Below are 18,581 nucleotides of genomic sequence, written 5' to 3' on the forward strand. Positions count from 1 at the left end.
AATACTGTTAGAATTCTAGCAATATGGCTGCATCAAAGCCAAGCCACATTTTTTAAATTATCACAGAGTCACATGCACGTGTGGTTCAGGAGCCAGAAGTTCCAGAGCTCTTTTTCTCTGAACCTTGGCACGGTCTCCAGACAAGGTTTGCTCTTCTGCATAACTGCTCAAATCTGCGTTTCTGTTTTCTGAATAAGCATAGTCATTTCAAAAGAACTTTTAACCCCCAACCAACAAATTCAGTTCTGGATGTTTACTACCAGATCTTAACACAATAACAGAAACCTCTATGAAATAATGATCTATTCCCAATCTTCAAAGGTTTCTTCTAAACAGGAAAAGGAAATGTTCAATTACGCATCCTGCAGTGTACGAATATGTTTCTAATTTTGAAGGAAACCACCACTTCACAGCCAGAGTATATAAAAACACCATTTGCCATGAAAGAATGGCAGATGTGAGTTAAGGCCTCTTTGCTCTTGAACAATATTTTGCAGTCATTACAAAAAAAAAAAGACCAAAAAATCACTTCAGTCCACAGTTTTCCCAGTTGCTATGAGCAATGATGCTGCTGTTCTTAGTTCCTCTTGGTCACTGTAATCCAGGCTTCTTCTTTTGGTGAGGCTACCAGTTCATACTTGGTCTCCACAATTTGTCCGTTTACAGGGTGAAACCGCAGTTTCCTCACCAAAGTTGTAAGCAGAGCTGTAGCCACAGTGTAAGCAAATCTACAAATGGTGGTAAGGGAGAAGGAAAAATTAATCAATACAAACAAGTTTACCATAAGAACACAGACCCAAATGCACACATTTAAATGGGTGGCTATTAGAAAATATACACATTAGGCACCTTTTTAAGCTTTCAGAGCATAGGACGTGGTTACAAGGATTGTGTAAAAGTAGTCAAACAGTCCTACACTTGACTGTGAAACATGCAATAAAAAAAATACTACATCAGTGTACCTAGTGGTATCATTATTACACTGACAGTTATTAGTCCTGCCTCAGTATGGGTTTGTTTTGAAACTCTAAAGACCATAAATAAGATTCTCAGAACAGTGTGACTGAGTGTGAATATAGGTAAATACATGCTGAGTACAAGGCTGCAGTGCCTTACAGTATTACCCCTTCTCTGAGGTACAGTGATCTACAAGTTAGTGCAAATAAAAATAACAAGGTTCTTTATTGGCATTACAGCAAATTTCACGATTAAGGCACACTACTGAAGGGAAAATCCACACTCAACCTAACAGGATAATAACAAGCACATATTTTGTTTATTTTTGTAACTACTACTGTACATAAAGCAGTAAAGTTCCAATAACAGCAGCTATTAGAAACTTCAATGTTGTACATGCCCATCAGACTTCATTTTGACTGAAACAAGAAAGGTCAGTTATGCGAGGTACTTAATGTAATAACATAACCTCAAGGAGAAGCACTGTAGCATAACACTTGGGTTTACTTTGCAGTGAAATTGTGCTGGTCTGGTCATTTTGTCCCCATAGTTGTACTCTTCCTGCATAGGCCAGCACTGATCTCATGCCAGAATAGGTGCCAACATTAAGTGATGCAAGAATTAATATATAACAAGCATCAGCATGTGTCCCCCTTCATTTCTTCAAGGCCAAGAATCCCATGCAGGACTCTGTGGTTGCAGCCAACAAATTTTAAAATCCATTACATATATATGTAATACATAACAAAGCAAATTCATACTAAAAGTAGATACTGTTCAAAAACAATCCTATGAACCACATGTAACTGCATATTATCAAAAGTAATAAGTAACTGTACAATAACTCCAAACAAGTGCTCTAGGAAGAAGGGTTAATTTACTGACACTAACCAGGACTTGAAGACCTAGTCACATGGTAAATAGCTCAAAGAGTGGTGCTACCTCAGTTTGGAAAGGGTCACTGTGGCAGTAAATCATAACATCTGGGAAGCATCCCAAGAAATACTATGTAATTCCTAGGAAGTAATCAGTTACAGGTTCCCTTGCAGTACAGCAGTGCAAAAACCTTTCCTAGTCTTAGAATGAGCTCCCAGTCTATATTATTTTGTTAAATAATGGATAAACAGTAGTCTATGCTGCTGCTTTGAATATGTCTTGAATGATGTACATTTTTTTGTATTTATCACAACAAAATGCCACTATGATAATGTTTGCTTTTTATGACAGGCACTTCCACCTTTTCTTAATTAAAGGCATCAAAATGTTTTTTCTTGTTTTCTGATTGAACTGAGTCCCTGTGGTAAAGCTATTTCAACTGTCTGTGAAAATCTAAGGTATTCGACAGATACACCTAAGCATTTTGGTCATTAGGTAAAAAAATGGCAGCTAGATACATTGGGGAAAGAGTTGATACAGCTTGTGGCATAAAGGAAAGATCAGTTTTTAGTGATACTTTCTCATTGTGAAATTCATTGCTGATTTAAAATTACGCAACAAGAACAGGAAGTTATGTACTCACCATAACGTTCGATGTATGTAGTCCATCTCGCCTCACATTCTTACCCGTGGGTTGCTCCGACTAGGCCAAACTTTTCTAGCTCAAAGTCTTCTATTGGCTGGGCTAAGCAGGTATCCCATGTTGCACTGCTCCATATCCCCAGATCTAGTTTGCTGCGAACACTCATTCATACCCCATTGCATAAAAACATCCAGGTAAAGAAGAATAAGCTAAAAGTGAAGGGAACTCTGTAAATCAGACCTAACCTCCAGATCCTCCAGGAAGGTGGGAGGGTAAGTAAGAATGTGAGGCGAGATGGACTACATACATCGAACGTTATGGTGAGTACATAACTTCTTGATGTTATGTAGTCCAATCTCGCCTACATTCTTACCCATGGGACAGCGTCCCTAGCACCTATATCCTGGGAAGCTCATAGGAAGATACTCCTGAGTACTGTGGAACCAAAGGAAGACCTGCCCCTGGATACCACGTCCAACTTGTAATGAGTAACAAATGTGTGAGGAGAAGCCCAAGTAGCTGCCGCACAAATATCATCCATAGACAATCTGGCTTGATAGGCTGTAGATGTAGATACAGCCTGAGTAGAGTGAGCCTTGACCGGAAACGGTAGGTCTTTCCCTCCTGCGGAATAAGCAAAAGAGATGCAACTGGAAATCCATCTGGATAGGGTGACTTTAGAGACAGGGGACCCAATTTTGTTTTCCAAAAAGGAGACAAATAGTTGATCAGATTTTCGGAGATCTTTAGTTCAGTGCAGATAGAAACGTAACTGTCTGTGTACATCCAATTGATGAAATTTAAATCTGCCTTGTTTGAAAAATGGGGAAAAAATACTGGCAACTCAATAGATTGATTAAGATTAGATATGGTCGCCACTTTAGGAAGAAAGGAAGGGTTTGGTCTAAGAGAAACCCTGTCCTTATGAAAGATCAAGTATGGAGGTTTGATAGAAAGGGCTTGAATTTCTGAAACTCTCCTGGCTGAAGTGATAGCTATTAAAAAGGCAGTTTTCCAGGTCAAGAATTTTAAGTTGCAAGTAGCTGCAGGCTCGAAGGGTGGTGAAGTAAGGGTTTGCACGACAAAATTTAGATCCCATGGCATGACAGGTTCTGAAACCGGAGGACGGAGTAATAGAGTGCCCTTCAGGAAAGCCTTACAGAGTCTGTGAGCCATCAGACTAGGCTCATTAGCAACATGAAAGTTAGACAGCGCTGCCAACTGAACTTTAATGGTAGCTGATGCTGAGCCCTGACGGAAAAGCATAAACAAAAACTCCAAGATTGAAGCAATTGGGGCTGTGTAAGGGTCAATTCCTTGGGTATGAGCCCAAATAGAAAACCTCTTCCATTTGCTAGAATAAATCTTCCTAGTAGAGGGCTTATGTGAGGAAGATAAAATATGAACTACCTCAGGTGAAAAGTGATGAAGCCTAACTAACGACGGAAGTGGAGTAGCCAGGCTGTCAACCAGAGGGTCCGCAGAGAGGGGTGGAACTGTCCCGACATGTGTGTCAGTAAATCTGGCTGTGGGTCCAGAATCCAAGGTGTGTCCACAATGTAGGGGTGGAGAAAGGGGAACCAGACTTGACAAGGCCAGTGTGGAGCAATCAGAATCATTCTGCTTCCCAAGGATTGCGCTTTCTGAATCACTTTTGATAGCAAGGGAAAAGGAGGGAAAGCATAAAGCAGACCAGAGGGCCAATCATGAACTAGAGCATCCCTGGGTGACTCCCCCTGTGCGGGGATCAGCGTAAAGTAGCTGCTGCATTTGGCATTGAGGGGGCTGGCAAAAAGGTCGCAGCAAGGCTGACCCCATCTGCTGAAGATTCGTTCTGCAACTAGACAATTCAGGGACCACTCGTAAGGCATAAGAATAGCTCTGCTTAGCCTGTCCGCTATCACGTTGGACTTCCCTGGAATGTGCGTTGCCACCAGAAACCGTTGGGAAGATACTGCCCACTGCCACACTCGCATGGCCTCTCTGCACAGGGGGTATGATCTGGTTCCCCCCTGTTTGTTCAGATACCACACCACTGACATGTTGTCCGAGTGTATTGCAATAGTCCCTAGAGGTAGAAAGCTCTGAAGTGCCTGCAACGCAAGTAGCACCACCCTCATCTCTAGAACGTTGATATGCAAATGTATCTCGTGATCTTGCCACGTGCCTTGGACTGTCCTGCTGAGATAATGCCCCCCCCCCATCTGGGAGGCGTCTGCGGTCACTGTGGCAACCGGGGTTGGTGGAACGAAAGGTTTTCCCTGTCCAGATTGTTGGTGGAAAGCCACCAACTGAGATCCTGTTTGCATCTGTCCATGAGCAAAATGGGGTGGGAAAGAGGAAGTTTTTGGAGAGACCATTGAGCAAAGAGGAGCCATTGAAGGAGCCTCATGTGCAATCTCGCTAGAGGGACCAACATAATTGTTGCTGCCATAGTCCCCAGGAGTTGAAGAACCAATCTTGCCTTCACTTTTCTCAGGGGAAGCAGGGCGTGCACCTGTTGCTGTAAGACTCTGATTCTTTCCTGCGGTAGAAAGACTTGCATTTGAATGGTGTCTAACCCTGCACCTATAAAAATAACACGCTGTGAGGGCAACAAGTCAGATTTTTCCCAGTTCAGTGTTATACCAAACTGTTGACAGAGAGTGATGGTAGCTCCCTGGCTTGGATTAGTAGATGCCTGGTGGGGGGTGGTAAGGAGCCAGTCGTCCAGGTATGGAAACACTTGAAATCCTAGACGTCTCAAGTGAGCTGTCACCACCGCCATACACTTGGTGAACACCTTGGGGGCTGTGGTGAGACCAAAGGGCAGGGCTCAAAACTGGAAATGACTGGCTCCCAGCCGGAAGCGTAGGTGACTCCTGGATGCTCTGTCCATTTTGACATGGTAGTAAGCATCCTTTAGGTCGATGGAGCACATCCATACTTCTCCCAACAATGGGAGAATCGATTGTAGTGTGACCATACAGAACTTGGACTTTTGTACATAGTTGTTCAGTTTGCTGAGATCTAATATGGGTCTCGGGTCCCCTGTTCTTTTCGGCACCAAAAAGAATCTTGAGTAAGTCCCTAATTCGATCTGGTCTGAGGGGACATGCTGGATGGCTCCCTTTCCTAGCAGCTTTGAAACCTCTGAAGCTGCGAGATCCCTTTGACTGGGTGGAATGTCCGGGATTTTTTTGACTGGAGGGGGGTCTGACGAAAAGGGGATGACATAACCACCGGAAATTATTCGTAATACCCATCGGTCCTGGGTGATGCTTCCCAGGCTTCCAGGTATAATGATATTCGACCCCCGACTGGCTCCGGAAACGTACAGTCGGGCATCCCATCAGGAACGATGGCAGGTAGAGCTGCGAAAGGAATCGCGGTGTCCCAAATTGAGGGGGTCCCCTCTGCCTCTAGGGTGGCATCTCCCTGAATAACCTCCCCCTCCTCTACCTCTGAAGGGGGACTCACCTTGTGCACCAGGAAAAAACCTATGTGAATTTTTGAACCACATCTTCCCACCCTGCTGGGCCTTGGGGTAAGGCCTAGAGGGAAGGGAAAAATGGACCCCTACAGCAGACAGGGTCTTTCCCTTTTGCTCGCACCTGGTGAGGGTGTCTTTCACTTTGGTTCCGAACAAGGAAGAACCATCAAAGGGGGCGTCAGTGAAATAAGACTTGAAGGCCTCCGCAAAATGACAAAGGTGCAGCCAGGCTTGCCTTCTAAGGGCGACTCCTGAGCTTGCTGCCCTACTCGCTCCCTCGGCTGCATATGAAATGAGCCGCATGGAGGAGTTGACGATGGAACTGAGGGTAGACACCTGGGCATTAACCGTCTGGGCCACCGCCTCAGGCACGTTACCCGCAAGAGTATCTCCTAACTCCTTGAGGAGATCTCTCTGGAGCCAAGTAAAATAAGACAGGTAGTTCAGCAACTGTAAGGTAAAGGTTGCTGATGAGAGGGTACGCTTCCCGTACCAGTCCATGGTCCCAGACTCCTTGTTAGGAGGATGGACAGAGGAAGAAGTCTCTGCTACTTCCTTCTGAGTGGCCGCCGCCACCACCATAGCATCCACAGGGACTCCTTTGGACAAAAACTCCCTACCCGGGGGAGCAGAAAGAAATTTATTGGGTCTCCTGGGTACGGGTTCCACAGAATCAGGGTTCTCCCACACCCTCCGACAAATTAAATCCAACAGCTCGTCGAAGGGTGGGGACACCCAGGAGGCGGAGGGCTGAGCACCAAAGGCCTTCAGGAAGACCAACTCCCCCTCGGAGGGGGCTTTGGACGGCCAGTCACCTCTTTGTTTCAATATCTCCAGGATGTCGGAGAAAGAAACATCGTCAGAGGATGACTTGGGGGACCCCTCCGATTCCTCCAGGTTAGTCTCTGAGGTGAGAGACTCATCCTGGGAGTCTATGTGCTTCCTCTTGCACGTTTTCTTTCTAGGGGGCTCCTCAGGCAAAAACTCTGAGGGGCCCTCAGAAACTTGGGGACCACTCGTGGGGGTATCCCTAGGCCTTGGGGCTCCGCTATCTACAGATAGGTGGTGATCAGAGGCTCTCACCGGCGTGGTAGGGGACAGAATGACTGACCCGCATGATGTAGCTGAAGATCTGGCCAGCGCACTCTGCATGGCTTCAAAGGCTGCCCCCCCGAGTCCGAGGACCAACCAGCCTCAGAGACCATGACAGGAGTCGGGGTTCCATGAGCCGAGGCACAGAGTGGGAAACTAGGAACTGAAAGGTCAACTCGCCCAAGAACAAAAACAGACACTAAAAACCTATAAAAAACGGTTTTTTTTTAGATAAAGACCAAACACAGGACAAGAAAGAGAAACGGGACTCCTCCCTCTAAACAACGGGCCTAGCCCCTTGAAACAGCAGTGGGACACAAACAACACAACATCACTACAGATAAAAAAAACAAAAAATAGAAATAAAAGAAAAAAATAGCTTTAGTTTTTTTGTTTTTCTCAAAGAAAGAGAAAGAAGAAAGCCAAGAGCCAGGCCAATGTGCGAAAGCTACGAAATAAAAATGAGATCTGACTTCGAGCTAGAAAAAGTCGGCTCCAACCCACGCTAATCTAATTGCTTACTTTGCCATCTAACAGATTGTTTTCTGTTGTGTAGATAGTTATGGGACCAGGATAGCGTGCGAGGGGAGCAGTTTATGGTCTCAAATTGTAAAAGTAGTCTTGAGTAGGACACTGTATCAAAAGCTTTTGATGGGTCTCTAGTAGGAGCACTGACGTTAGTAGGCCTGCATCAAGAGCTTTGTATACAGTGTTGGTAAATTATAGTAAGGCTACTGTTGTGCTGGCCGAAAACCATGCTGGGTGGGTGCGAGTAGGTTATTATATGTGAGATGTTTTAGTAATTGAGAATGAATACACTTTTCTAGAATTTTAGATAAAGGTGAATAAGTATGGAGATGGGCTGGTAGTTAGATCACTGGTGTTACCGCCTTTGTGAAGGGAGTAACAATTGAGTTTTTCCATAGTTGTGGGACATATGATTCAGAGATGGAAAGGTTAATGAGAATGCTAATTGGAAGAGCTACAGAATCTGCTGCAAATTTTAAGTATGCAGCTGGGTGACCATCAGCATATATTACATATATATATATATATATATATATATATATATATATATATATATATATATATATATATATGTAGACAAACATACACCATTCAAGGTTCAATGGGAGACAGGTGTAATACCAGCATGATAGGCAAAAATTCTGGCAAGAAAAAAAGAAGTTATGTCTTACCATAACGTTCCATCTGAGTTGTTGATCTTCTTCCAGTCATCCCTGATGGGTTCGGTTCAGAGCCCTCAGAACCGAGTCGGCCTTATACCAAGCTTGCATGCACCAAAAACTCTCAAGCTAAGCTGCTACCCACAATGCTCTTTGCTCAGTTACCACAGATCGAGTTTGCATGCAAGATATACAGAAAGAATAAGTCAGAGGCCATCTCTGCGCAGAACCCCTAATACACCACAAAGACCCAGAGGATCCGCCAGGAACCTTAGCAGGGGGGGTCGGTGGGAGGATGTGATGACTGGAAGAAGATCAACAACTCGGATGGAACGTTATGGTAAGACATAACTTCTTTATCTGAAGTTGTTAATCTTCTTCCTATTCATCACTGATGGGACCGAGTCCCTAGCTACTTGGAGAACCTGGGTGGCCCTTATGGAAGAACATTCCTGAGAACCATTGAACCAAAGGCTGCTTTTCCCCTGGAGATCAGATCCAATTTGTAATGCTTGATAAAAGTGTGGGGCTTAGCCCAAATGGCATCTGCACAAATGTCATCCATGGAGGCCCTAGAGTGGAAGGCAACCGATGCTGCAATAGTCCTAGTTGAGTGAGCTTTGATTTGGCCAGGCTTAGATCCCTCCGTAAGTGAACATGTGAAGGCAATGCAATCCCTGAGCCATTTAGACAAGGTAACTTTTGATACTGCACCTCCCATTCTTGAGCCCGCAAAGGAAATGAAAAGCTGGTCTGACTTGCAAAATGATTTAGTTCTGTCCAGATAAAAGCGCAATTGTCTATGATCATCCAGGGAATGTAGGCAGTATTCTCCTTTGTCAGAGTAATTTGGGAAAAACACGGAGTTCGATGGACTGGTTAATTGACAAGTCAGAAACCACTTTGGGGAGAAAGGATGGGTTAGTTCAAAGTGACACTCTGTCCTTATGAAAGATCAGATAAGGGCTCTTGATAAATAATGCTTGTAATTCAGAAATTCGTCTTGCTGAAGTTATAACCACCAGGAATAAGGATTTCCATGATAAGAATTTTAGATTATGTGTGGCAGCTGGCTTAAACAGTGGCAGGGAGAGAGCCTGCAGAACCCAGGACAAATTCCATGTCTCCACCGGCTGTCTGATGGGAGGCCGGCTGTGAAAACTACCCTTGAGGAAGGTCTTGCAAAGATGAGAGGAGATAAGTGGTATTTCTTCAGACCCATTATGGAAGTTGGAAATGGCTGCTAGATGGACTCGAATGGTAGAAGCCAAGGCCCCTTTGTCAAACAGCTCAGCCAAATAATGAAGAATAGTGGCTACGGGGGCTGAGAATAGGTCTAGCTCCTGATTACGTTACCAAATAGAGAATCTTTTCCATTTATCCCTATAAAGTTTTCTGGTGGATGGTTTATGAGAAGCCAAAATAATAACCTTGACAGGTGAAGAGAGGGTTTCCTGCCTGGCAACTAACAGAAGTGGAGAAACCAAGCTGTCAGCTTGAGGGTGGACAGATTCGGGGGAGTCTGCCCTTGTGGTTGAGAAATTAGGTCCTGACGAGTGTCTAGGATCCAAGGAGGTTGTAACACATGAGGTCGAAGGAAGGGAAACCACAATTGACGAGGCCAGAACGGTGCGATGAGGATCACTTTGCTTCTCAACCGAATAGCCTTCCGTAGAACAAGGGGAATCAAAGGAATCGGAGGGTATGCATAAAGAAGACCCATGGGCCAATTGTGGACTAGAGCATCTCTCGGTGACTCCCCGAGAGGGGGAAAGAGGGCAAAGTAGCTGCTGCATTTTGTATCTGAAGGGGAGGCGAAAAGGTCGCAGCATGGCTGGCCCCAGCGGCTGAAAATTTCCATCACCACACTCTGGTTGAGAGACCACTCGTGGGGATGAAGGATGCATCTGCTCAGTCCACAATCAAGTTGGAGCTCCCCGGGATATGCACTGCGATCAGGAAGCGGTTAGAAGCTATCACCCACTACCAGATTCTCATGGCTTTGCGACAAAGGGGGTAAGACTTGGCCCCTCCCTGTTTGTTTATGTACCAGACCACAGACATGGACAGCAATCATTCTCGACGGAAGAAGCGGATGAAAAGCTTGCAACGCCAACAGCGCCACTCAACTCCAGGACATTGATATGCAAATTGACCTCTACATTGGACCACGTGCCTTGGACTGACTTTCCCTGGAAGTGGCCCCCTCACCCAATCAGGGAAGCATCTGTGGTCACCGTGGCACTGGGCTGTGGAACCTGGAAGGCGCAACACCAAAGATTTTAGTCTGTACTCATCCACCCCGAGGAGATCCTGTTTGTAAATGTTGGTGATGAGAATCTTTGAGCTCAGGGGTTGGAGGTTGGGTATCCACTGGGTCTGAAGGAGCCATTGTAGTAATCTCATGTGTAGTCTGGCTAAGGGGACTATGGGCTGCAGCCATAGATCCCAAGGCTTGAAGAATCTCCCTTGCAGACACCTTGCTTTGACAAAGTATCACCTGAACTTGTGTCCTGAGTCTCTGAAGCCTGTGGAGAGGAAGTGAGATTAGGGTTGACTGCGTGTTGAATACTGCCCCTATGAATTCCAGTTGTTGTGATGGTTGAAGGTTTGATTTCTCCCAGTGTATGGTGATGCCTCAGTGTGTAGCGGAGGGCCCTGACCAGAAGACGCTTGGTGGGGGCGGAGAGGAGCCAATCGTCTAGATATGGAAACACCTGGAATCCCTGAAGTCTCAGGTGAGCTGTTACCACTGCAAGGCATTTCGTGAACACTCTGGGGCTGTCGAGAAACCGAAAGGCAGGGTTCTGAACTGATAGTGATTGGCTCCCAACAGGAAGTGAAGGAGGCTCCTGGAGCGCTTGTCCATCTTGATATGGTAAATACACATTCCGGAGATCTAATGAGCACATCCACACACCCTCCTGCACAAAGGGGAGGATGGACTGAATCGTAACCATGCAGAACTTGGTCTGAACTACTGATTTGTTTAGTTGACTGAGATCCAGAATGGGCCTTCAGTCCCCCGTTTTCTTTGGCACCAAAAAGAATCTTGAGTAGAACCCTGATCTGCACTGACCTGAGGGGACCTTTTGGATGGCTTGTTTTTGAAATAGCTTTCGTATTTCGGAAGCTGCCTCCTCCCTTTGACTGGGTGGAACATCGGGAAGGGATTTTGGAGGTCTTGGATAGGATATTAGTGGAATAAGGTAGCCTCTGGTAATGATTCTCTGCACCCACTGATCGTTCGTAATGGATAGCCAGGCATCTTGGTGCAGAGAAAAATGCGCCCCGACTGCTTCCAGAGAAAAGCAATTGGGCAGCGCCTCAGAAGCGCAGATATGGTCTACCTGAGAAGGAATCTCTGGAGCCCTGGTTCTGGGGATCCCCTCTGCCCCGAAAGGGACGTCTTCCATTATTGGCACCCCCTCTGCCTCTGGAGAAGTCCTCACCACGTGCGTCTCGGAAAGGACCTTGAGACTTCTTGTGCCACATCTTTCCGCTCCTCTGATTCCTGCAGAAGGAATGCTGAGATTTGGAAAAGCATAGGCCAACGGCAGACAAGGTCTTCCCATCTTGCTCACACCTGGCTAGTGTATCCTTGACCTTAGCACCAAACAGAGCTGAAGACTCGATAGGGGCATTTAGCAAGGAAGACTTGAAGGAGTCCACGAGGTCACAGATGCACATCCAGGCGTGACTACTCATGACTATGCCTGCACTCGCAGCTCTGGCTGCTCCTTTGGTTGCGTGTGACAGCAACCTCATGGATGAATTAGGTATGGATTTTAGGGTGGCAAGTTGGGAAGCAACTTTATCTTGTGCTCCATCCGATACTTGACCCATGAGGGTTCCGGAGAGTTTGGAGATAAGATCACTCTGGAGCCTCGCAAAATGTGCCAGAAAGTTCAGAGAGCTAACCACGAAGGTTACTGATGCAAAGACTCGCTTCCCTAACCTGTCCACTGCCCAGGACTCTCTGTTGGGTGGGCGAACAGCAAAACTCTCTTCTGCAAGGTCCTTTTTTGTGGCAGCCGCCACCACCATAGCATCCACTGGCAAGCCTCTGGACCATTGGGGTTGATCCTCTGGAGGGAAGAGTACTCTGATCTCCTGGGGATAGCCTCAACGGAGTCGGGGTTCTTCCAAGCCCGTTGCACGATGAATTTAACCAACTCATCGGCGGGGGGGTGGGGGGTCACCCAAGAAGTAGAGGGCCGAAAGCGAAAGGCCTGCAGGAATATGGATTCCTCTGAGGAAGGGGTTGAGTACTTCCAGTCACCCCTCTGTTTCAAGATTTCCATGATGTCCCCGAAGGAGACATCATTAGGGGGTGACCGTGGGGACCCTTCCCCATCATCGCAGTCCGTATCCTCTGTGAGGGACTCCTCCAGGGGAGTCCATGTGTTTCCTCTTACACACCCGTTTCCGAGGGGGTTCTTCATTGGGAACATCCGAAGAAGACACTGAAAGTGAAATGCCCTGGACAGGGGTTTCCTGGGCCTTGCACTCTTGGAGTCCTGGGGAGGGGGTGGCCTTAGACAGCTGCGGCTCAGAGGGAACTGGGGGAATAACCAACTGTGGAGGATTGCTAGCAGCAAGCGCCCTCTCCATCACCCGGAAAGCGGGCCCGCCCCTTAGAGGAATGGGAGCCCGGAACCGAAGAAGACAAAATCGGAACTGGGATCAAATCCCGCTCCAGACGGTCTGCCCCCGGGGACGGAGCCTCAATCAAGCTCAGAGCGGTAATCACCCACTGATCTGAAGTCAGGGCCGACACAACCATCGTAACCAACACTGGAACCGGGGGCTCCACTCCCCAAGCATGAGATTGAGGAAGGGTGGGTTCCGATGGAACCGGCACCCAAAGGGATCTCGGAGCCTCAGACAGAGTTGTTGTTGGCGCTGAGGAAGGAATTCCTCTAGTAAAAGTTGGATCGACGAGCCTTAGAACTGAGGGGTCCAAGGGAGGAGAGTAAGTAGGGGTTGCTGGAAAAATAGACCCAAAGCCAGGAGTGGGATAGGGTCTAGGTGGATTTGAGATTCCCCTAGCAGTCAGCAGCTGATCAAAAAGGCGCACCACATCCAATTCAGAAAGGCTCCTGGTGGATCTCACCAATGCCCCTGAGGGGTGTCAGGCCGGTCCAAAAAGGGGCTGCAAGCTTGTCTGGCAAATGGGTCCACATTGGATGAGTATCGGGTCCGTGATGTGTCGCAGAATGGCATTGATTCCAATTTTGCAACAGGTAATAAAGGTATGGTCGGAGCCGTGAACGGGCATGGAGCAGAAATCACTATAGGGGTGGATGACATAAATGGTTCCGAGGTAGTTATCGGAACCGATATCGGAGTCAAAATGGGCAAAATCGGCGCCGATAAAGAAAGTGATACACCGGTCGGCACCAAGGCCTTAGGCGGTGCCATAATTGTCGGTGCAGGGGTGGGTGTCGACGAGGCTACTTTGGTAAACTTTGTTGGAGCCAAGCTCGGAGCCGATGTGGTAGTCGGCACCAAGGAGGCAGAACGGTGTTCAGATGAGGACTTATGGGCCTTGTGCTTGTGACCTTTACCTCTGTCAATGGCCATTGAAGAGGGGTCTGATTGAGGATGTTTCATGTCCGAAGGAGGGGATGAGACCTCCGTAGAAGAAATGGCCTCCGAAAAAGGCGAAGCAAGCAGGCCCTTTAAAATAAGTTTGTTATAACGTCGATTCATCGTCCGCTGACTGAAGCTAGCACAAATATCACACGGGGGTTTCGCCAACAAATGCGGAACCCCCAAACAGTATACACATTCTTCAAGGAGGTCACTACTCGGCAGTTTACCACTGCAAGAAGAGCAGTGTTTAAACCCTGTAGTTCCCTTCTTTTCAGACATCCCAGTACACACACACATACACACAAGGGAAAGAGAGAGGAAATGAACGAGAGAGAACGCAAAAAACAATGGTAACAAGATATCGCAAAGGTAGAAAGTTAGAAATACCAAGAAATTACCAACAATGGTAAAAGAGAAATACCTGTGGGTAGAGCTGAAGCAATATAGAACAAGAACAAGTTATAAAAGGAGAAAAAACTTTTACAGCCTAGTAAATATATCTGAAAAAAGCACTTAGCTGGAGAGCTTGGTGAAACTCTGCTATATGACTGTGCGGCAAACGAGATCTGAGGTAACTGAGCCAAGGGCATTGTGGGTAGCAGCTGAGCTTGAGAGTTTTTGGTGCACACAAGCTTGGTATAAGGCCGACTCGGTTCAGAGGGCTCATAACCGAAACCATCAGTAATGAATAGGAAGAAGATTAACAACTTCAGATGAAGACACATAGCTTGGTAAACCAAAGTATTAAGTCTTATTCTTACATTGACTCTTTCCAATGAAGATCAGAAGTGAAATTTCTAGGATAATGGTCTGGAATAAACATCCACAACATACAGCACAACTCATTTTACATGCTTAGCTGTTCTGCTTGGGTGCCTCACAGCAAGAGGTTCTCTGGTTCGATTCTCGGCTGGGGTGCCTTCTGCGCGGAGTCTGCATGTCCTCTCTGTGGTCACGTGGGATTCCTCCGGTTTCTTCCCACATCGCAAAGACATGCAGTAGGTGGAATGGATACTCTAAAATTGGCCCTAGGTGTGAGTGTGTGCCTTCTGTGGAAGGTTGGGCACCGGGCTGGCAACTCGACATTGTAAAACTCCACTGCCAATCAAGAGCGGACAGATGATCCGCTGTGGCGACCCCTAACTGGCAAAAAACGAAAGAAGAAGAAGCTGTTCTGCTTGGGGAAATACAATGCCATGTCATATTTGCAAATCAATTAAGTGATTAAGGGCAGTTAGTTACTAAAGCTAAAATCCTGAAAGTCATCAGATCTGCATCACCACCTTGATGAGGACAGATCCCTCAGTCTGCCAATGTCATGTTGAAGTATAACAGTAAGTTTCAGACAAGGTTTCAAGAGCACTGAACATGCAAGGCAGTCAAGTCAATCTGCCTTCAGTGTGCAGTAAATGACTAACTCAATGCAGCAGCCTTTTAGTATCAAGACATGCAACAAGAATACATCTGTGGCATACAGTAACTACCTGAAATGTCGGGACCCACTAGAGTTTGATTTGATATGGCTTTTACCACTTTCAATTCACTGAACTCCTCTACTTTTATTACACTGTATTAGTCAATGCACAGCCAATCTCATCTGATAAAAGGATGACTTTGTTAAGCCTAAATGGGGTCAACCAGAAAACAACAGTACATAACGTATGCAATGTAATTAAATAAAGCAATGATGTTAGCACCGGCAATTAATATACTGCTGCAATACATACTGAATTCAACTTCTCTGCAGTCTGGTTTTAGTATTTTACAGTTTGTTATAGGCAGAATCTGACTGAGGCTGAAGATGTTACTATTTGATAGCCTACACATACCGCTATCCTAAGACACTATATTTTTGCTGCATTATGAATTTTAGTACTGAATAAACCATTGTTAAAATATTGTAGTGTCTATTCTCACTGTATATTTACTGAGTACTATTTTCAAAATATGCCATTTTTTACCAATCACAAATGTATTTCTGCACAGTGTCTTTTTTACCTCAGTTCTGGGCATTCCTGATTTCCAGATATTCCAAGTAATGACAGAGTCTTCATAGTAGACTCTTCGCCAAATCTGTCAGGGTCAAATCTGCAAATCCAAAAGTAAGACAAGGTATGCTTAGTGCAAGCCAAACAGAGCACTACATCCAGCCCACGAGTTCAGAATTACAGTTAAACAAGTGTTCACCAAAATAGCAGACTGAACCTGGAACAAGTTGCATAACATGGATTATCACCACAATTAAGATGGAACCACACCATGTCCTCCCTGCATATGGTAATATATATATATATATATATATATATATATATATATATACATATATATACATATATATATATATATATATATATATATATATATATATATATATATATATATATATATATATATATATATATATATATATATATATATATATATATATATATATATATATAAAACCTGCTGTTCTTCTCCCCTTAATAAAGTCTATCGGTAGTAGGATAATCATCTGAAAACTGCTTATGAAAATCATAACTTTCTACTCAATGGCAAAATCAAGTGCAAATTTGGTCAGCTCTTAAAATGGACATCTATTTTACCCCCAGGTGCAGCAATTAAAGACAATTATATGTATTATGGAGGAGCAATGGGCATAGGTCTTACACACAAAAAATAAAGAAGCTGTCTAACAATTAACAGAACAGATGTAAATGAGATTGTATAAAGGTGATTTTGACATGAACAAAGAATTTTCAATCCAACATCAAAATTACTTATCAGTTCTTGAACAACTTTATATATTTCCTTTGTAGAATTTCAACATAATCTCAACAACTGGAAACAAAACCCAAATCTGGGACAGGCCATCCAAATACCCCACCCAGGGGTCTTTAATTATCCAAACTCCTTGCTAATCCCCTCTGCACAGCCCCACCTTTTTGAAGTTACCCAGTTGTTGTTACCTTGATAACAGTACACAGCCTAATGTTTCCCTTAGGGAATCCCTGTAGCCTTCAACTCCATTGCTTATCCAGGTTTTGAATCCAAGGTAACTATTCATTTCCTTTCTCGTAACTCCAAGTTACTTACCAACCCTATTAACTCTTTTACTTTTGGGGGTCATCTAGGCTTCCACTTCCTTGTTGTATTTTTTTTCCTAGAAGCAGTATTATCCTTAACAAATATCGATAGTGCCTTGGTAACACCTAGCACTCTGCTAAAAACAATGACTCCTTTGTAACTGGAATGTGCATCTCCAGCACTTTATTAACACTTGAAGGTGCCTTCTAAATACCTGTAATGTTTCATACCACTCCAAAAATATGTGCATCCAATCAATTCCCACATCTCCAGCAAATGGGATGTGTGCCTGGAATTATTGTTGCTATGCTTTTTGATGTGTAAAAGTACCTAAACACACATTTCCATGCAAAAAAAAAAAAATCAAAATCTGGGGAATCTAGAGGTCTACCTTATTAAAGCACTGGTCTGGGTCCATCACTGCATGGATAATGTCACCTGCAGTGCTATTTTTCATGGGGGCTTTCATCTTTACTACTGTTCCAATTTACAGTGCACACATTACTTCACACGCTGAAGCTCTCCTTTCAGATTTGCTCCCTCATCCCTTGTCATCTTTACTCAAACTATCAAACCTGGAATTTTACTTTACCAATTTTAGCTGCTCCAACAGGGAATTATTACACCACCTCATTGTAGATCTCTCTTATAACTTATACTACAAATTCTCTCATCCAGTCTCACCTCCATTACTCATTAGCTGGTAGCAGTATGTAATCCTCATGGACTGATGTCTTAGAACCACAACAGAATTAATTTGTAGGCTTCCTTAATTACTCTCGACTGTTAGAATCTCCTTATGCTGTCCTTTTAATGCCTCCTGATATAACAGCTGGTCTGCCATCTTTTGTAATGTAGCTAACACTGCCTGTTCCACCTACCCCAAATCCCCCCGTGCAAGGGAGAACCAAGATTTTGGCTCGTAAGAAACAGGTATACTGACACAGTCTGTTTTTTTTTGAGGAATCACTGGAACTTCCTTTTCTGCATATCAGCTAGGAGTATCATTACATTTAAAATAAAATCACCAACAAAAACCAAGTGTCCCGACTAGAAAACAAATGTATATGATAACAAAATACAGTAGGACAGCCACGGCAATAAAAAGTCTCTTTTAATACTGACATAAACCATAAAATAGGACAAGCGCTTTCACGTATCAAGTACGCTTCATCAGATCCTTTTCAGATTATTGCCGTGGCTGCCCTACTAGGAGTATCATTATGATACATGATGATACCTAGCAACCCAAGGAACTGCATGACAGACATTTGGGACTCTCGCAGAATGGTTTTGAAATATTTTATCAAATGGGGCACCTTTTCCTGTGGAGGGAAGGATTTGCTCAGGGTGGGTGGTGTCCAACCAACCCCCAAAGAGGGGTTCAAGCAAATCTTTTCTGCGTGGACTCTGAGGAGCAGATTCCTGAAACAATTCAGGATAAAGCCCAAAGTCTTGAGCATGTCTTATTGGGATTTTGTCAGATCATGCATTCATCCAGGTAGGAAAAGATATGGACACCCTTTGTCCTGTAATAAGCAAACACTAGAGCCAGAGATGTTGTAAATACTCTGGGTGCAGTAGGCAAGCCAAGGTGACCGAGTAACATGTGATCCCTTTGGGTGTCTTGGTCCTAGTCACCCCTGGTCTTGTCTCTGGGTCTAGCTTGCCATTCTTTTCAAAACAATCT

The 18,581-nt window shown here is 44.9% G+C and overlaps 1 protein-coding gene across 1 annotated transcript in view; it reads right to left on the bottom strand.

The window, feature by feature from the left end:
• Window positions 1-365: 365 nt before the first annotated feature.
• Window positions 366-18,581, bottom strand: part of LOC122805667 (cytochrome P450 20A1) — a 427,110-nt gene continuing 408,894 nt past the window's right edge. Inside the window, exons 12-13 of the mRNA XM_044075991.1 lie at window positions 15,824-15,913; window positions 366-728 (exon numbers count right to left, since the gene is read on the bottom strand). Of these exons, the coding sequence (XP_043931926.1) occupies window positions 578-728; window positions 15,824-15,913 (241 nt within the window). The 3' untranslated portion in view covers window positions 366-577. The remainder of the gene's footprint in view (window positions 729-15,823; window positions 15,914-18,581) is intronic.

Source organism: Protopterus annectens, chromosome 6.part1, assembly GCF_019279795.1.
Source record: "Protopterus annectens isolate FY-2018-M chromosome 6.part1, PAN1.0, whole genome shotgun sequence".
NCBI lineage: Eukaryota > Metazoa > Chordata > Ceratodontiformes > Protopteridae > Protopterus > Protopterus annectens.